General features: G+C 41.3%; 1 protein-coding gene across 1 annotated transcript in view; it reads left to right on the top strand.

Moving 5' to 3' along the window:
- Positions 1 to 16,799, top strand: part of ANKFN1 (ankyrin repeat and fibronectin type III domain containing 1) — a 157,202-nt gene extending 140,403 nt beyond the window's left edge. The window contains exons 17-18 of the mRNA XM_060082366.1: positions 1,775 to 1,988; positions 16,003 to 16,799. Coding sequence (XP_059938349.1) covers positions 1,775 to 1,988; positions 16,003 to 16,799 — 1,011 coding nt within the window. The remainder of the gene's footprint in view (positions 1 to 1,774; positions 1,989 to 16,002) is intronic.
- Positions 16,800 to 17,258: the final 459 nt, after the last annotated feature.

Below are 17,258 nucleotides of genomic sequence, written 5' to 3'. Positions count from 1 at the left end.
GCATGAGGTAGGATCAATAAAAGCTAGCTAAGAAAGCAACAATCCCATTAAGAAAAATCTGTCCAAGTCTTCACTTGGACTTCCATTTTAGCTTTACCCCCTGAACTTCAGATTTCTCTCTTTGCATTGTTCAGAGCCTCCTCACCGGCCTGCCACTGCTGAACCTTCAGCCCAACTCACTGCCTTAACAAAGCCTGAAGCTCAGTTTCAGGCTTTCATTACAGAACATTACTAGAAAGCAAGGGAAAATGGCTGCCAGCGATGCAGCGCCGTTCACTGGCTCACTCAAGCTTGCCTGTCACTCCGAACACCACAGACTATCACGATTTCAGACTCTGTGTTTCTTGGGAGCACCAGGCTTGTGGATTCTTTAAAGACTATTCTTTAACTACACATTAAGGCCCTAAAAAGGAATTTTGAAAATAAAATAGAACATTGGATACTCCCTTCTACCATCAGAGAGACCCTAACCTTGTAGTATTCATACAATGAACTCCTTCTACCTGGAAACTGAGTGACACCAACTTTCCAAAGGTTCTTCAAAAATAAATCATAAAGTGTCAGAGCTGGAAGGGAACTTAGACATCATTCGGTACAACCTCTTCTTTTTACAGTTGAGTAAATGGGTCAGAAGTTAACGGCTTGCTCAAAGCACCCAGTGAAATTAGATGCAAAGCCTATCACAAGCTCCAGGGTCCCATGAAAAAAATGTCAGTAACAACCTCCTTGGAGAGAGTCAGAATAACTAGAAAGTTTATGGACAGTGTCTATTAAGATTTGCTTTGTGACCGACTGGAGGGGTGGGACAGGGAGGGTGGGAGGGAGGGAGACGCAAGAGGGAAGGGATATGGGAACAGATGTATATGTATAACTGATTCACTTTGATATAAAGCAGAAGCTAATAAAAAAAGATTTGGAAGAATATCTGTCATCTACAGAGATAGACACAAAAATATGAATGACTTTTACAACTGAGTAACAACTATTATACTTTATAATGAAAATGTTAAAATCACTTTGGTAACCCAGAAATCAAACGGGCTACTGTAAAATTACAAGGATGTTTAAATTGCTTAGGAAGAATATGCTGTTTAAGCTGTTTTGTACTTTAGAAGCACTTATATGTAAGAAAGTAAATTTAATATATGAAAGTTATTTCTATTAAAATAGGTCCAAGGATCTCTGCTTATTCCAGTAATGCTTTGTTCTTCTAGTTCACATAGAACTAAAACTACATTCCTTTCTTCATCTGTTCTGAAATTCAGACTTCATCATATACCTTCCCCATAATGTGCTAATGAGGAATATTTCATTACATGCTGATAATTAATAACACTTCATATGTATGAGAAATGTACCCTGCAGTTTTACAAAGGACCTTCAAATATATCATTTCACCCAGTCATCACAGCAGTTCTGTGAGGTATAAAAGGGGAGATGTCTTGTCCACATTTCACGAATAAGGCACCTGAGGCTGGAAAAGGTCAAGTGATTTGCCAAAGGTTGTTACAGAACCAGTAAGTTGTGGATCCCAGCTGGAATCCAGGTCTTCCACTATTTGCACTAAATGAAATAGTCTCTCAGGTAAAAACATGCAAGACACAAGAGATTATAAAGAAGAGGCGTTTTCTGGTTTAGCAAACCTATGTTGAAAATATTTTACCCTTGCTCAAAACCAATACTGTGGAAAATGTATCATCTTGGACTCTCAGGGAAACTTAAACCTTTTTTAACCTGTTTGATAATTAACGTCTTTTACCATTTTATCCCAAAGCAAATAGATGAAGTTTGGCGTGAAATGAGGTGGATCATGGATGCTCTACATTATGCAAGATACAAACAACCAGTTTCTGGCTTATCCATCACTAAGCTGATAGACCCCTCAGAAGAGCAGAACCTAAAGAAGATCAATTCTACATCATCACATATAGACTGTCTTCCATCACCACCCCCATCCCCAGAGATGCACAGAAGAAAGGCAGTGAGTGGTAAGCAATAAGATCTAAAGTTCTATATTTCAGTCACCAGATTCTTGGTCCTGTCTCCACTGATGAGGTTCTTTTGTGCTAAGTCATTAGTTCCAGCAAGCAGTAGGAAATACTGCTCAGTGGTAATAGTCTAGAAGCACAGAGGAAACAAAATCAGAATGGGGAGGGGTAGGAAGCTAGGGCAATGACCTGAGATCACCTCCATTCAGGGGTGGGGAAGATTCAGTCCAGTTCTAGTCCAAGCTTCCAAGATAAAAAAGCAATGTAACCAAAACCAGGTAATAAAGAGAACTGGCCCAGCCTCCAGTAAGTAGGGAGGGACTGACAGGAATGAGGCAGGAAGTAGGTCCTAGCCTGGGTAAAGTTCATGGCAAACTTCCCACCCACATGGCACCAATATCCTGGGGTGAGAATTAGGAAAGAGAGAAACTGTGGATACACTAGAATCCTGAGCCTGAGGCCAAACAAGTAGACTGGTCTCATCATGGATACAACAATCAGTAGATAACTTACAGACAAGCTGGAGGAGAGGCCTAGCAAGTCACCTCCACTCTCGCGAATTAAGTTGGAGTTTACATAGCAAATACTAACTGAGAAAACATAGCTGAGTTAATACAAACTTCTACAAAACACCCTTATACTTATAAACAGAGAAAAAGTGTACTAGTCACAGACAATATAATGCTCTTGCCTAGAACATGTTAAAACTAATGCCATTTTTCTAGTTGATTAAAATAATGGTATTCAAAGCATCTTTCCTGATTCTGTAGCTTATAAAAGCTCAAATTTTATAAGCTTTACAATGATAATAATTGATATTTTTAATAAACAGTTCTGAAATGTGAACTTGTCCCATAGGGGGCAGCATGGCGTAGCAGAAAGAGCTTGGGCTTAGAAATCAAAGAACTGGATTCAAATTCCAGCTTTTTTTTTGCTAGCTATATGCGCTTGAACAGATTACTACATGGAAGGCTCAGTTTCTGCATATGTAAAATGAGAATAATAATATATATACCTTGAAAAGTTATTTGTGAATAAGATAATCTATGTCAAAGGTTCATGGCACATAGTAGACAATAAATTGTAAGTATAGTATTTAATATTATTCTTATTACAGAAAACTTCAGTGGGGACATGAACCTTTCCTATAAGTAAGGTTATGTACATTTTTAAAACATCAGTGTCTGAAAATCAAAACTTGGCTAGTGCAAGAACTTGGGGGACAGCTAATTTACATTACCAAAGGATTCTATGATTTAACAAATAATTCAACAAAATAATTAAGTAGATTTTTATAGATTCCCAGTGGGCTGGGGATACAAATAAAATACCATCCCTGCCAGAAGCTAATCTAACAGGGGAGACAGATACATTAACAAACAATTTCATACTAATTGCATATGTGCTATAATGAGGACACGCATAGGGTGCTACAGACTCTAATGAAGGTGTTAACCAGGAAATCATAAGATCAAAGAGAGCTTCCTGGAAGAGGTGACAAAGTCAAGTACTGAAAGATAAGTAGGAGTTGAGCTGAAAAAGAGGAAAGAGGAAAGCATTATAGGAAGAGGAAGCAGAATGTGCAACTGCGTTGTAGTTCAGGGAACAGCAAGCAGTCTGGCTGCACTCAGGATCTAAGGATATTGCCTTTTTTTTTTCATTTAAAAAACATTTATTGGTTATCCACTATGTTCCAGGCACTCTTCAAGGTAACAGGGATATAATGATAAACAAAGCAAAGTCTGTGCTCCCACAGAGCTGACATGAAAATATAAACAAGATCATTTCAAATAGTGAATATTCCAGTGCATAATACAAAACAGCAATCAAGGTGGGTAGGGAGAGTGCTGAATCCACTAGGATGATCAGCAGAGACGTATCTGTGAAGGTTACATTTGAAGCAGCCACAAAAAAAAGGATCCAGTTATACAAAGATCTGGAGTTGGACTATTCCAAGCAACAGAACAGCAAAAGGCCCTGAGGTGGGTGAGGGGTGGAAAGAAAGCCAAAGTATTGTAGCAGAGTGAACAAAGGGGCTAATGGTAAGAGAGGGGGTACAGAGAAAGGCAAGGGCCAGATCAGGCAGGGCATGGTAAGAAGTTGGAATTTTATTCTACTTGTGATGGAAAGCCACTGAAAACTTTTAAGCAAGGATTGATATAATCTGAATTTTCTTTAGAATCCAATCCGTGTGTTGCTTGAAGAGACCAATGTTGGAAGCAGGAGATCAATTAGGAAGCTTATTAACAGAGGAGACAGTGCCTCAGGACATTATGATGCTATTTACCAAAAACAGGTTAGACAGGAGAAGAAACAAGCTTGAGCAAATGGGCATGTTGAATTTAGGTTAGCTTTGGTACATCCCATGCAAAAAGAAACATTCAAAAAAAAAAAAAACAGGATGTATGGGGTCTGAAGCTCAGAAAAGAGAACTGGACTACTAATATAGATTTAATAATTATTGACATATGAATGATGAAGCTATGAAAATGCTTGCTATTTCCTAAAGAGAGCAGGTAGAGTAAGAGAGGAGACTATGGAAGGATCCCTGTGGAACAGAACAGCGAGCCTTCTTAAGCTAAGAAGTAACAACCAGAGGAAGAAGATAAAATCAAGAGAGTAGTGTCCCAGAAATTAAAACATGTCAAATGATGGTAAAAGGTTAAATAAAACTGAAAAGCTTCTATTTTTTCGGTTTTGTATTTTGTTTTCAACAAGGAAGTCATCAGTAACCTTGATGACAGCGGTTTATGAAGGAAAGGAGATAGAAACCAAATAGAAGTAGATCGGGGAGTAAATGGGACCAGCAAGGATACACTCTTCAAAATCTTGGCTGTGAAAGAGAAGGGGGAGGGAGGGCAGTAGCTGCAGAGGTACAGTCTTGAAAGGGCATTTGTTAAAGGCAGGATAGATATACCCTCTGTTGTTCCCCAATTCACAGAATTCTACAAACAACTCTTCCATTCTACTTCCACTTCACAGCCCTTGTCTGCCCTCTCTACTCACAGAACTTCCCCAGTGTTTAATCTTCTCTTGGCCACAGGGTCCTAAGTGGGTCCCCCCTGGCTGTATGAGGGTGGCCTCTCCCGTGCCACATAAGTGCCAAATTCTCACGTTGGCCAGATGACAGGTTACACACACTCCCTGCTGGGAAGATCTGGCCAATTACACTCAGATTTTATTATTAACTTAAAATGTGAGCGATCATCATTCTGTTTCTTAAAATATAACTCTCTCTTGGGTCCATTTATTTCTCTGAAGCCAAGATTCCATGGGCTGTGAAACACGACGACGTGGAGGGCAAAAAATGAAAAATGGACCCCAGTGACAGGGGCACTTGATAACTGGGAGACACATTAAGCACTGCGTCCCCTCACAAAAGCACAAGCATTTCAGAGCAATGAGGTCTGCTCCTGCACACTCCATTCTCTCCACTAGCAGGACGATTTTGAATTGTTTGGAAACCATTTATGAAGAGGGAAAAATCCAATTTAGAGGTATATCCCCATTGGCTGCTCACAGGGCAAAGTCTGCAACACAATTCCATTCTGTGTGAGTAGGGGTCACTTAACTTCTGAGAAGCCTGCTGGAAATACAAAGCCTATCACAAGCCTAGACTCTGGTACCAACCCAAGATTCTGTTTTAAGGCTGTTGAGTACCTTGGATTTGTTTGTGTGTGTATGTGGCTGGACAAACAGGGTGGGAGAGCAGTGGAACTCTTTAACTTACTTCCCATTTCTGTGTGGTTTTCAAACACAAAGTAGAACTCCTCTGAGTCAATTAAAATTAAGCATCTCCCAAGGACCCAAGGAGGAAAGTTGGCTCCTAGAAAAGGCTAGCGTAGGGCAGGGGTGGAATGATTGGTCCATCACATGGGTATTTTCTCTCCCACTCCTTTTCTGTGGGTCTAGTAGTCACAGGCAGCAGCAATTTTTCTTTTCCGTTACCGCTATTTCTCCTAGTGACTGCATGGGTGAGGCAACAGGGGGGAGGGGGGCATTGTTTCCTTCAGATGCATGTGAAGATTATCCTGATCTTCCACATGTAAATCTTCCTGCTAAGCTTTTCCCAGGTGATGTTAAGGTTAAGAACACTATGGCATAAACTAAACGGATCAAAGAAAAAAAAAATCAACAGGAATCTGAAGATTGGAAATTAGAAGGTGAACAAGCCCCTGAGGTCTACCCAAGGCCTGATGAGACGTTTATTAAAATTCTTTGTTTCTAAATTATTTAAATTCTATTCAAACACAGTAGAAACAGATTCAATGAAGCACACACACAAAAAGTAGCAATTTGGACAGTGATATATTAAAAATGTGAAGATAGATTTTTAGGGCACATACTACTCATTATTCCTTTCTTTCCATCCTGCCATGCCCCCTGCCTTTAAGAGAAAAGCAATAGCTTTAAATCAATTATTCTTTCCTGCAATGTCATCTCCCCATAAAGCCCTCAAAATCCACATCAATTCTACACTGCTGTTGTTGGCCTGATCTACAGAGACCAGGAGTTGCAACACGCATTACAATGGCAAGAAAGCCAAACTTCCCAAGCCAGCACTAATACTATGGGCAGAACTTCCATCAAACAGCTCTTGGGTCAACCAGAGGGGAAATGCAAGGCTCTACCAGTGCTGGCCTGCCCAGTGGGCCCTCTAAGGGAAACTGAGGAGCACAACCAGGTTTATTAAAATAACAACTGGGCAAGGTGCCTACAATGCTTAATGGAGCATATGGCCTGGATCTGGGGATGGAAGCTGCACTTTGCATTCTTTTCCAGGAAGGGAGGGAGTGGCAGTGGCCTAAATCCCTGGAAACTCTCCTCAGTGCCCTGGCTGGCATCCTGGAGATTTTCCCAGCTTGTTCTGGGAGGGGTATCCCACTCTAAGCAATTGGTTCCACTAAGTCCTATAATAAATAATACAACCACCATGGAAGTCAAATATTTAGATTCCCACTAGAGCAGTGTTTCCAAAGTGTAGGTCTTTGAACCTACAAGATAATATTTACCACTCCATACTCAAGCCCTTTTTCATCTCTTTCCTGAGTTACTACAGTTATAACTAGCTCTTCTCTTGATTTATCTCCTATCTCCCTTGCTCCTGGGAGCTACAGTAAAGAATTCACATCATTTACAAATTCAGTGCTAAATCTAGGATGAGAAATACAATACTGGACTAACACAAGACACCCTTCAAGAAATTACTGTTCTCCTTTATTACCAACACCATTCTCACAGCAAAATCTTGAAGTTTTTCTGATTACTGGTTTGTACTTTAATGAATCACCTCTTGATATGCTTTCTAGTTATTCTCTATTTAAAAGTGGAAAGAGTACTTCCCTGGTGGTGCAGTGGTTAAGAATCCGCCTGCCAATGCAGGGAACACGGGTTCGAGCCCTGGTCCGGGAAGATCCCACATGCCACGGAGCAACTAAGCCCGTGCGCCACAACTACTGAGTCTGCACTGTAGAGCCCACGTGCCACAACTACTGAAGCCCACGCGCCTAGAGCCCATGCTCCGCAACAAAGCGTAGCCCCCACTCGCCGCAACTAAAGAAAGCCCGCGCACAGCAACGAAGACCCAACGCAGCCAAAAAATAAATAAATAAATAAATAAATTTTTAAAAATTTGTTTAATTAAAAAAAATAAATAAAAGTGGAAAGGATTTCAATAATATTAACACCTTCTGTTTGTAAGGCACTTAAAGTATTTTTAACAAATTTAATTCTCATAGCACCAATGGAAGATAGGTAACATAATTACCTACATGCTACAGATGAAGGGGCTAAGTTCAGAGGGGCTAAGTGATGTGCTCAAGATCATATACACAGTAAGGAACAAGACAGGACTTCAGCCCATGTTTGTCTAGGTTTAAGATAATTGTTCTTTCTGCTACAACTGGGCTGACTCAAGTCAAGTACCACCAAATATAAAGCAAAATGAAAAAAATAAAGCAAAATGACTTAGGTGATTGTTTTCAGACATTTCTATGGCAGATTAAGTAAATTAGATCTTTTCAGGCTGCTTTCAGTATTGTTTTTAAGAGGCAATCTTTGCTCTGTAAACTCTCAGATTTCACCATTCATTTCAGTTTCAGTTCAACCCAGCATTCTTTACTGAGAGCCTTGTATGTACCAGATACAGCACAAGAGGCTAATAATACAGTGATGATTAATTCACACTCTAGTCCTCATGGTCTGTTCATATGTCCATGCTCAGATCAGATGATCTGGGAAATAGAGGATTTGCATGTCCCTTTGCTTGACTCCTTCCTTAGCCCATTCCTTCACTGACTGGCTTCTTCAACATTTACTAAGCAGAGATGAACAAGACATAGTGCATGCCCTCTAGAGTTCACAGTTAATGAGGGAGATAAAAATACAAGTGAATAATTTATAATAAACCTTGATAAATGCAGTAACAGAGATATAAATAAAATGCTTTATGAGCCAAGAGAACTGAGCAACTAACTCCACCTGGGGAAATCAGCACAGGCTCTTCCTGAGAGACTGAGTCTTAAAATATGATGCTCCACTGAAATATTAGAATGTCAGCCCTTTAAAGCATACCTTCATATACTCCTTATTCCCCTACAACCAACAAATGCTCACTATTTGTACGCTGAGAGGTCAAAGTGCAAACCGTTCTTAGAGAGCATTTGACCTGATATGGGCTGGAAAGAGGGAAAAAGTGACACAAACTCCTCAGCAGTTGCTTCTAGATATATCATTTTTACTATCAGACTTCTAGTGGGTTAAATGGTGGCCACTAAAAAGACACGTTCATGTCCTAACCCTCAGAACCTGCAAATGTGACCTTAGGTGGAAAAAGAGTCTTCACAGATGTAATCCAGGGTCCTGAAATAAGATCATCCTGGATTACCCACGTGAGCCCTAAACCCGACAACAAGTGTCCTTATAAGACACAGACGAGAGTTCATGTGAAGACAGAAGCCGAGATTGGAGTGATGCAGCCCAAGGAATGCCAACAGCCACCAGAAGCTGTAAGAGGCAAGAAAGTGTTCTCCCCTAGAGCCTCCAGAGGGAGTGCAACCCTGCTGACACCTTAATTTCAGACTTTCTCCGCTTCCAAAGCTGTGAGAGAATAAATTTCTGTTGTTTTAAGCCATGAGTGTGTGGTAATTTGTTACAATAGTCACACGAAACTAATACAAGACCTAACGTGTTTCTCTAAGAGCTTAATATAGCTATGTGTGGGCGCCACGCAAAGTGAATCAGATGAACCAGGTCCCAGCCCTCAGAAGGCTTCCACAGAAAGCCACGGGAACTCTAAGGTAAATGGCAGTAGAGCAGGTCTTTGGAGTAAGACAAATCTGCGTGTAGGTTCCTATTCTGCCACTTATCAGCTTATATGAATTGGAAATTTTAATAAGCCTAGACTTCAGTATTCTTACCTGCAGAATGGGAACTGGTGTAAAAATTAAGTAAGATAAAGCACCTAGAGCACTTAGCATGATGGCTGGCCCACAGTAAGTACTAAGTAAATAGCTAGAATTGTTATTACCATCATGGATGCAAATGAATAGTACATATGGATATAGCTGAATAGACAACAGTGATCAGATAGAGAGGAAAGTTCAGCTAAAGTCAACTTTCAATTAATTGCATGGATCTTATTTCCAGCCCAGTTTCAAATCTTCAGTTAACCTCTCTTTTTTATGACCCCTATGGCACCTACCACTGCCATCATCAAAAACAGCCAACAGTTCTGACACCCTATTACTTGCAGTTCCCAATTTTTCCCACTAAAGATAGGGAAGAGTACTGTCTAAAATTTGTTTTAAGAATTTCAAAGTCATTCAGCCCAAGCCTTTATCCAGTTCTCTTTTTTTTTTTGTTTAAAGGATCTTTTTTTTTTAGATGTTGGGGGTAGGAGTTTATTAATTAATTTATTTATTTTTGCTGTGTTGGGTCTTCGTTTCTGTGCGAGGGCTTTCTCTAGTTGTGGCAAGCGGGGGCCGCTCTTCATCGTGGTGCGCGGGCCTCTCACTATCACGGCCTCTCTCGTTGTGGAGCACAGGCTCCAGACGCGCAGGCTCAGTAGCTGTGGCTCACGGGCCTAGTTGCTCCGCAGCATGTGGGATGTTCCCAGACCAGGGCTCGAACCCGTGTCCCCTGCATTAGCAGGCAGATTCTCAACCACCGCGCCACCAGGGAAGCCCCAGTTCTCTCCTTTTAACTTGAAAAGCTACGTCTGTCTTCTTCCCTAACCAGGAGTCCTTACATCTTTTTCACTGAAGACCAATGACAGCACTTGTGCTCCCAAGGGATCACCCCGCCTTGTTATTTCCATCAACGTACCACTCGTTCCTTTCCAACAGTTCCTTCTTCTCTACCCACAAACATCTTCCCTCAACTTTGCTACCCTACCACATTCCCATTCCATCCCTCCAGGATGCTGTGGCCAACTGCTTAAGTTCAACCTGTCCCAAATTAAATGTACCATCTCTTCCACTGCCCAACCCTGTTGCAATTAAACTTCTCCAGTTTAATGCTACTCCTATCTCCCAGGCACCAAGGCCTGAAACCTATTAGTCATTTCAGGACCTTTGCACTTCCTTCTCCAAGTTGTCTGGAAGACTGCTCTCTAAAATGTTCACATAGCTGGTTCCTTCTGATCATTGAGGTCTCATCTAGACTCCAGAGACTCCTCCCCTGGCTACCTTATTAAAAGAACCTCCCTTCCAAGTCACTCTCTAGCTGAAGTCCAGTTTCATTTTATTCATAGAACTTTACACTCTTTGAAATTAATCTTATGTATATTCTTATTGTCTAATCCTCCCTCTGTGAGCCGCTTGAAAGCAGAGGCCATGTCAGTCTATCACAAAATAGGTGCTCAGTAAACATCTTCGAATAAATGACCTTCCTGGACTTCTCTTTTCTTCCACGTAACCACCACTCTTGCTCAGCCCCACAACCTAAAAAAGGTAAATATTTAAAGGAAACATAGCTTGGACAACAGCCTCCCAGCTGGCCTCCTTGCTGTTTCCTCCTGATCCAGTTCTTCTTGCATCCTACCTGCTACATAATTATCCTAAATCACAGCTCTCATCTTGTCAATTACTTCTTCAAAATTCTCTGATAATTATCCACTGGTGACAAAATTAGGTACAAACTCCTTATCTAGGCATTCACTGCTCTCCTCTGGCTCCACCCTACCTTTTAAAAAAATTAAATAACCTCTTTTAACCATTTATTTAAAATAATTATAAGAACAGCAGGTTGAAAAGAAATGTACAGGAATTCCCATGTTCTCTTCCCCCAGCCTCTCCCCAGTGTTCACATCTTACACAGTTCTTATATCAATACAGTATCAAAACCAAGAACCTGGTATAATGCACAGTTTATCCAGATTTCACCAGTTATACATACACTTGTGCATGTGTGTATGTATGTGTGGGTGTGCACATGCACATAAGCATGCAGGCTCACTTGTATGTAATTTGTCAAGCTCTATGTAATTTGTCACATGTGCAGCCTTGGGTAATCACCACCATAGTCAAGATACTCAATTGTACCGTCACCACAAGACTTCCTCTGTTACCCCTTTATAGCCTTACCCACCACCCCTCCCCATATCCTTGCCCCTGGCTAGTACAAATCTGTACTCCATCTCTATAATTATTTCATGAATGTCACATAAATGGAATTCTTTATTTGTACTGATGAGTATTATTCCATTGTATGGATGTATCATGCATCCACTGAAGGATATTTGGGTAGTTTCCAGTTTGGAGCTAATACCAATAAAACTGCTATGAACATTCATATACAAGTTCCTGCATGAAAATAAACTTTATTTTTCTAGGATAAATTCCCAAGCGTGAAACTGCTGGCATCTTACTTTTGTAGCCTCATTTTCCCAAAATTCCATTCCTGTTCCCATATTATAGTCAAACAGAACTACTTGTATTGTTTCATTTTCCTCTCTGGTTTCTAAGCCTCTCATCAACATTTGCATATTTATTATTAAAAGCTGCCTCAAAACACTTTTTGAAAGTGAAGAAATAAATTAATATAGATAGAAATAAAGATGAATGAATGCAGAGAAAAAACAGAGATGATGGAGTACTTTATCAATCCTATCCCAATAAAATGTGATCTCCTTCCTATAAACCTGCATCTTATTTGCTAAACTTCGTTTATAAAAGGTATGTTCTTCCACAGTCTCATAGATGCATATATGCCCCTGCCTCCATTAAAACAGTAAAATCCCTGAAGCAGATCCTTTGTTATTAATTTTATATTCAGTCAGCCACCAAACACAGTGTTTCTGTTAGAGCAGCAGCTGAAGCAAAACAAAATCTTCATTGTTGAATAAATGGGTGAATTAAATATCTTTGCCCTAAGAGGGCTCTGGTCCAACCAGGAAACCAGGATGTTATATTTGCATTTAAAAAGATAACTAATAATACAAGTCTATACAGGCTAAGTGCCAAGGGATAATTGAAGGAAAAACTACTTCAGCAGTGCAGACAAGTGGGCAATCCTTTCTGGGACAGTTGGGGGATGCTTCCTAAGAAGGCTTTGTTTGAGGGGACCCTTGAACAGATGAGTAGAAACCCTCAAAATAAAAAAGGGAGTCCTTTTTGATAGCCATTATTTAAAGAACAACATAAGGGTTGATCTCATTCTTTGTAGCTGCTGGATAACATTCCATAGTATGGATGTGCCCAAATTTTTAAACCATTCTCCTAATAATAAACATTTAGGCTTGTATCAGTTAGGATTAAGTCTGGATCCTTGTTACAGAAAACCCAAATAAGGGTGTCATTAACACAAGATATTTTATTTTGCTCTTATGTGAAAGAAGCCCAGAGGTAGACAATTCAGTGACAGTATGTGGACTCCATGGTCTTCAGATACCATGCCCCCTTTTTCAGTTCCACCATCCTAGCACATGGCTTCCTTTCCCAAGGTTGCCTTGTGAGCTCAGCCAACACATCTTGTTACAGGCATTTGGAAGGAAAGAGGAAAAACAAAATGCCCTATCTCCCAGCTAAGCCAGCTCCTCTAATGCAGCCTTCCAAAAGTTTCATACCATACTTTCAGTTCTATCTCACTGGCCAGAATTTAGTTAGTTATGTGACCGTGCCTAGCTGCAAAGGAAGCTGAAAAAAACGTGGTCTTTTACATGAATGCATTGCTGTCTCAGACAAAATTTAAGATTTTGTAACTAAAAAAGGATAATGGATATTGGGTAGCAGCCAGCAGCGAGAGAACAAAACTGAAATCTTGCCCTGCCAATGAGTAAGCAATGTCATCTTCTACAGTCAGGAAAAAGAAGAAAGGAAAAGAAACACTTCATACCCTGATCCTGAAATAAACAAACAAGCAAAAAATATATATATTACATCTGGTTCTAGTCCCTAAAATAGAAGAAACCTTAATCCCATTTGTGTAAATTACTGACTCCCTAACAAAATTTTTTTCCCTTAAGTTTACAGTATTCTTATGATAATCATACTGATTTTCCACCATGCACGACTAACTATAACTTTGTAACCCTGTGGGTTTTTACTTTAAATACCTGTTGTATTTTTTCATCAGCAAGCCAGCACTGAATTTGGTCTCCCTTGCAGAACTTTGCCAAGTAAAGTATTTTTCTTTTCTTAAACTATTTTTCTTTTCTTAATGCTTCTGTGTCTCTAAGTCTTCCTTTCACAGTAGTCTCAGCCACAAGATTATTTCTAGTTTTATAAATCATGTTACAGTGAACAATTTGTAAATGCCTCCATGTACACACAGTGACAATTTCTCAAAATAGATATCTGAAAAAGGACTTGCTGGGACAAATGATATGCACGTTTTTAATATATTCTACCAAGCTGCTATCCAAAGAGCCAGACCAGTTTCTATTCCCACCACCATTATATGAGGGTTCCTGATTTCCCACACACCACCAATACAAGAGATTATCATTTTTATTTTCAGCAGATCTGATGGGCAAAAAAATGCCTTGGTTTTGCTTCAACTTGCATTTCCCAAATTACTACCTAATTAGTAATTATAGTCTACCTAGGTTGAATATCTTTATTATGCTTATTGGCCATTTGTATTAATTATTCTTTGAATTGTTGGTTATCTTCTACCTGTTTGGATTGTCTTCTTACTGGTTTACAGGAGATCTATATATATCCTATATATTAATCTTTTGTTAAACATATTATTACTATTTTCTTCCAATCTACCACTTACCTTTTTACTTTGTTTATGTGATCATTTGTTTTACAAAGTATTAAACTTTAATGTAGTCAAATTTATCAGTCACTTCTTTTCTGACTTCTGGGGTTTTGTCTTGCTTAGAAAGACCTTCCTACCCAAAATTACAAACATACTGTCTTCTAATACTTGTAGAGTTTGCTTGTTATATTTAAACTACATGGAATTTATTTTTATATTTGAGATGAGGCAGGACTTTCTCTAATATTTTACTAAAGGGATAACCAATTGTTCCAACACTATATACTGAATAAGCTATTCGCTCCCCTACTTTGAAATGCAAGCTTTACCACATGTTCAATTATCACACTGAATTAAGACTGTTCCTGGACTTTATATTTCTGTTCTACAGATCCATCTGTCCATCTGTACACCAATGCTACAAAGTTTTAATTATCAAAGCTCTATAATATGTTTTGATACCTCATAAATCAGGCTCCTCCCTACTGTACCTTAAAAAAAAGTTAGCTATTCTCACAAATTTTCTTTTCCAGATAAATTTAAAAATCAATTTTCTAAATTCCATTTAAAAACCCTATGGAGGGGACTTCCCTGGTGGCACAGTAGATAACACTCCGTGTTCCCAATGCAGGAGGCCCGGGTTCGATTCCTAGTCAGGGAACTAGATTCCACATGTATGCCACAACTAAGAGTTTGCATGCCACAACTAAGGATCCCACCTGCCACAACTAAGATCTCGTGCAACCAAATAAATACTAAAAAAAAAAAAAAAAAAAAAAAAAAAACCTCCTATGGAGATTTTTGAATGGGATTGCCTCAAATTTAGAGATTTCTTGTTCTTTTTAAGAGAACTCTCATGTTTTCAAAATGAGCATATATTTACCAAGTACCTATTATGGACTGAGTTCTGTGGGAAATTCAAAGGATTTTAAGGCAGTCTTTGCCCTACAGAAATGTACAAGCTGATTGGGAAAAAGATATAAACAACTAGTGCATTAAATGACAAATATACACAGAACTAACTTGTGGCTCAGTATGATTAGTGTAGATGCCCTTTGAGGCTGATTATCACCTCTGATTTTACTTATGTTTTTTTTTCCTTTGGCCTTAATTTTTTTTCTTTTTAAACACCTGACAGCGTGGTAAGTATTTATACATATAAACCATTTTTTTTTACAGTCACCCTAAGTAAGAAGTTCTACTGTCATCCCCATTTTGCAGATAAAAAAAAAAAAAAAAAAAAAAAAAAAAACTGAAGCTCAAAGAAGTTAAGTAACTTTCCCAAGATCACAGAGCAATCTGGAGGACAATTAGGATTTGAAACCAGGTTTCCCTGACTTCCGCCACCATAGTGCCTCCTCTCCTTCCTTCCCCCTTTTAAGTTCCTGCTACTTTATCGAATGTAAAAATCATCTCTGAAATAAAACTAGGGAACAAACAAATGAATGACATCCAGCTTTGTTTCCTGTTTCATCCTCTCTCCACAAGCCCAGTGAACAGTAAAATCGGATGTGGGGAGGGAGGGCGTGTTCCCCTCTGCTGCTGCAAAGGGTGGTTGGTCCTGTCCGAGTTCCTCTCCTTCCTTTCCCTTTTAGCTAAGAACGTACCGGGCCCTACGCCGAATGAAAAAGCGCGGCCCCTTGTTCAAAACTTATTAAAATGTCAAGAAATGAGAGCAGACCACTAAACGAAGCGCCAGCCCTTCTAGGCACGGAGGAGGGATGGGGGAGGGCCTCAACCACAGGTCCCTCCTTGAGCCCCGGCTAGGAGTTTCTCTTGTTTCTAACAGCAGTCTCTGGCTTTGCAGATTCACAGCCCTGCTCTGACGAAGAAGGCTGCTCCGAAGTCTTCCTCCCCACTGACAGCGACTACGACTCCAGTGACGCCCTGAGCCCCCGAGACCTGGACCTGGTCTACCTGTCATCGCACGACATCGCCCAGCAGGCCCGAAGCGGCCTGAGCGGAAGCGCCCCCGACGTCCTGCAGGTGCACGACACGAAGCCTCCCTCGGGGCCTCGCCAGGACCCCCAGGGCCGCAGCCCGGGTCCCGAGGCCGACCTCTCGTGCACCGAGCTCCTACACAGCCTGACCCTCACAGGCCCCGCGCCCAAGAACCACGCCGAAGTAGCACCGGGTGCGCGGCCGCCGCTAGGCTTCCTGGGAAAGCGGAAGCTGGCCAAGCCCCCGCACTATGGCGGCTTCAGCCGCCACTACCGTTGGCTGCGCATGCACGGCGAGACGCAGTCGCTGTCGCTGTCCGAGGGCGTGTACACGCAGCAGCTGTCCCGGGCCTGTGGCCTGGGCCAGGAGCCCGGGGAAGCTGAGAGGCTGGCACCTGCCCAAGAAGGGCCGCGGGGCCTGGCTCTGGCCCACGCCGCCAGCTTCCCGGAGGAGCGGAAGGACAGCCTCCAGGATCCAAGGCCTGCGGTGCGCCGCATCTACGTGGAGCCCTACCCCGCGGCCCTGGTGGACGCCAAGCCTTGGGAAGCCTTGAGCCCGCCCGCCGGAGGCCCCTCGGGTCTGCCCAGCGTCACGGGACCGGAGATGAGCCCAGAGGGCCCGACCCCCTCCCCTGTGTCGGAAATACTCAGCAGCATGCTTTAGGGAGGCCCACGACTGGCTGTCCACAGTTCCACTGTGCATCCCTGCATTTTCCATCACGCTACCCCCAGTCTGTCCCCACCCCACCGTGTCCCCACCCATTTTAAAATGGATTGAATGTTAAAAACCCAAAGGTAACAGGTTCAAGGTCCTCTTTTTTAGAGTTGGAGTGGAGGCGAGAGTTCCCAGTGTCATTCCCAGTTCAGCCTATAAAGGGCATAGAAAAGCTTTTGTGTCAACGTGGAGTCCTGGACACAACGGTTCAAACATGCCATCCTATTGGTGGCACCTGTGGCGGAGGTAGGACAACCCAAAGAGCCACCCTCAGTTTTGCAGCTGGCTATGTAATCTGACTCCTGAGCTTAGGCTCTTTCATGCATTTGTGATTGACAGGGAGGAGTTCTATAGATGAAAATAAGATTAGCATTGTCTTTCCCTCCATCCCAGACCTTTAGAAGAGTT

Source organism: Mesoplodon densirostris, chromosome 18 (genome assembly GCF_025265405.1).
Source record: "Mesoplodon densirostris isolate mMesDen1 chromosome 18, mMesDen1 primary haplotype, whole genome shotgun sequence".
NCBI classification, from domain to species: Eukaryota; Metazoa; Chordata; class Mammalia; order Artiodactyla; family Ziphiidae; genus Mesoplodon; species Mesoplodon densirostris.
Note: the sequence above shows the minus strand (reverse complement) of the source record. Positions and strands in the feature narration are given on the sequence as shown.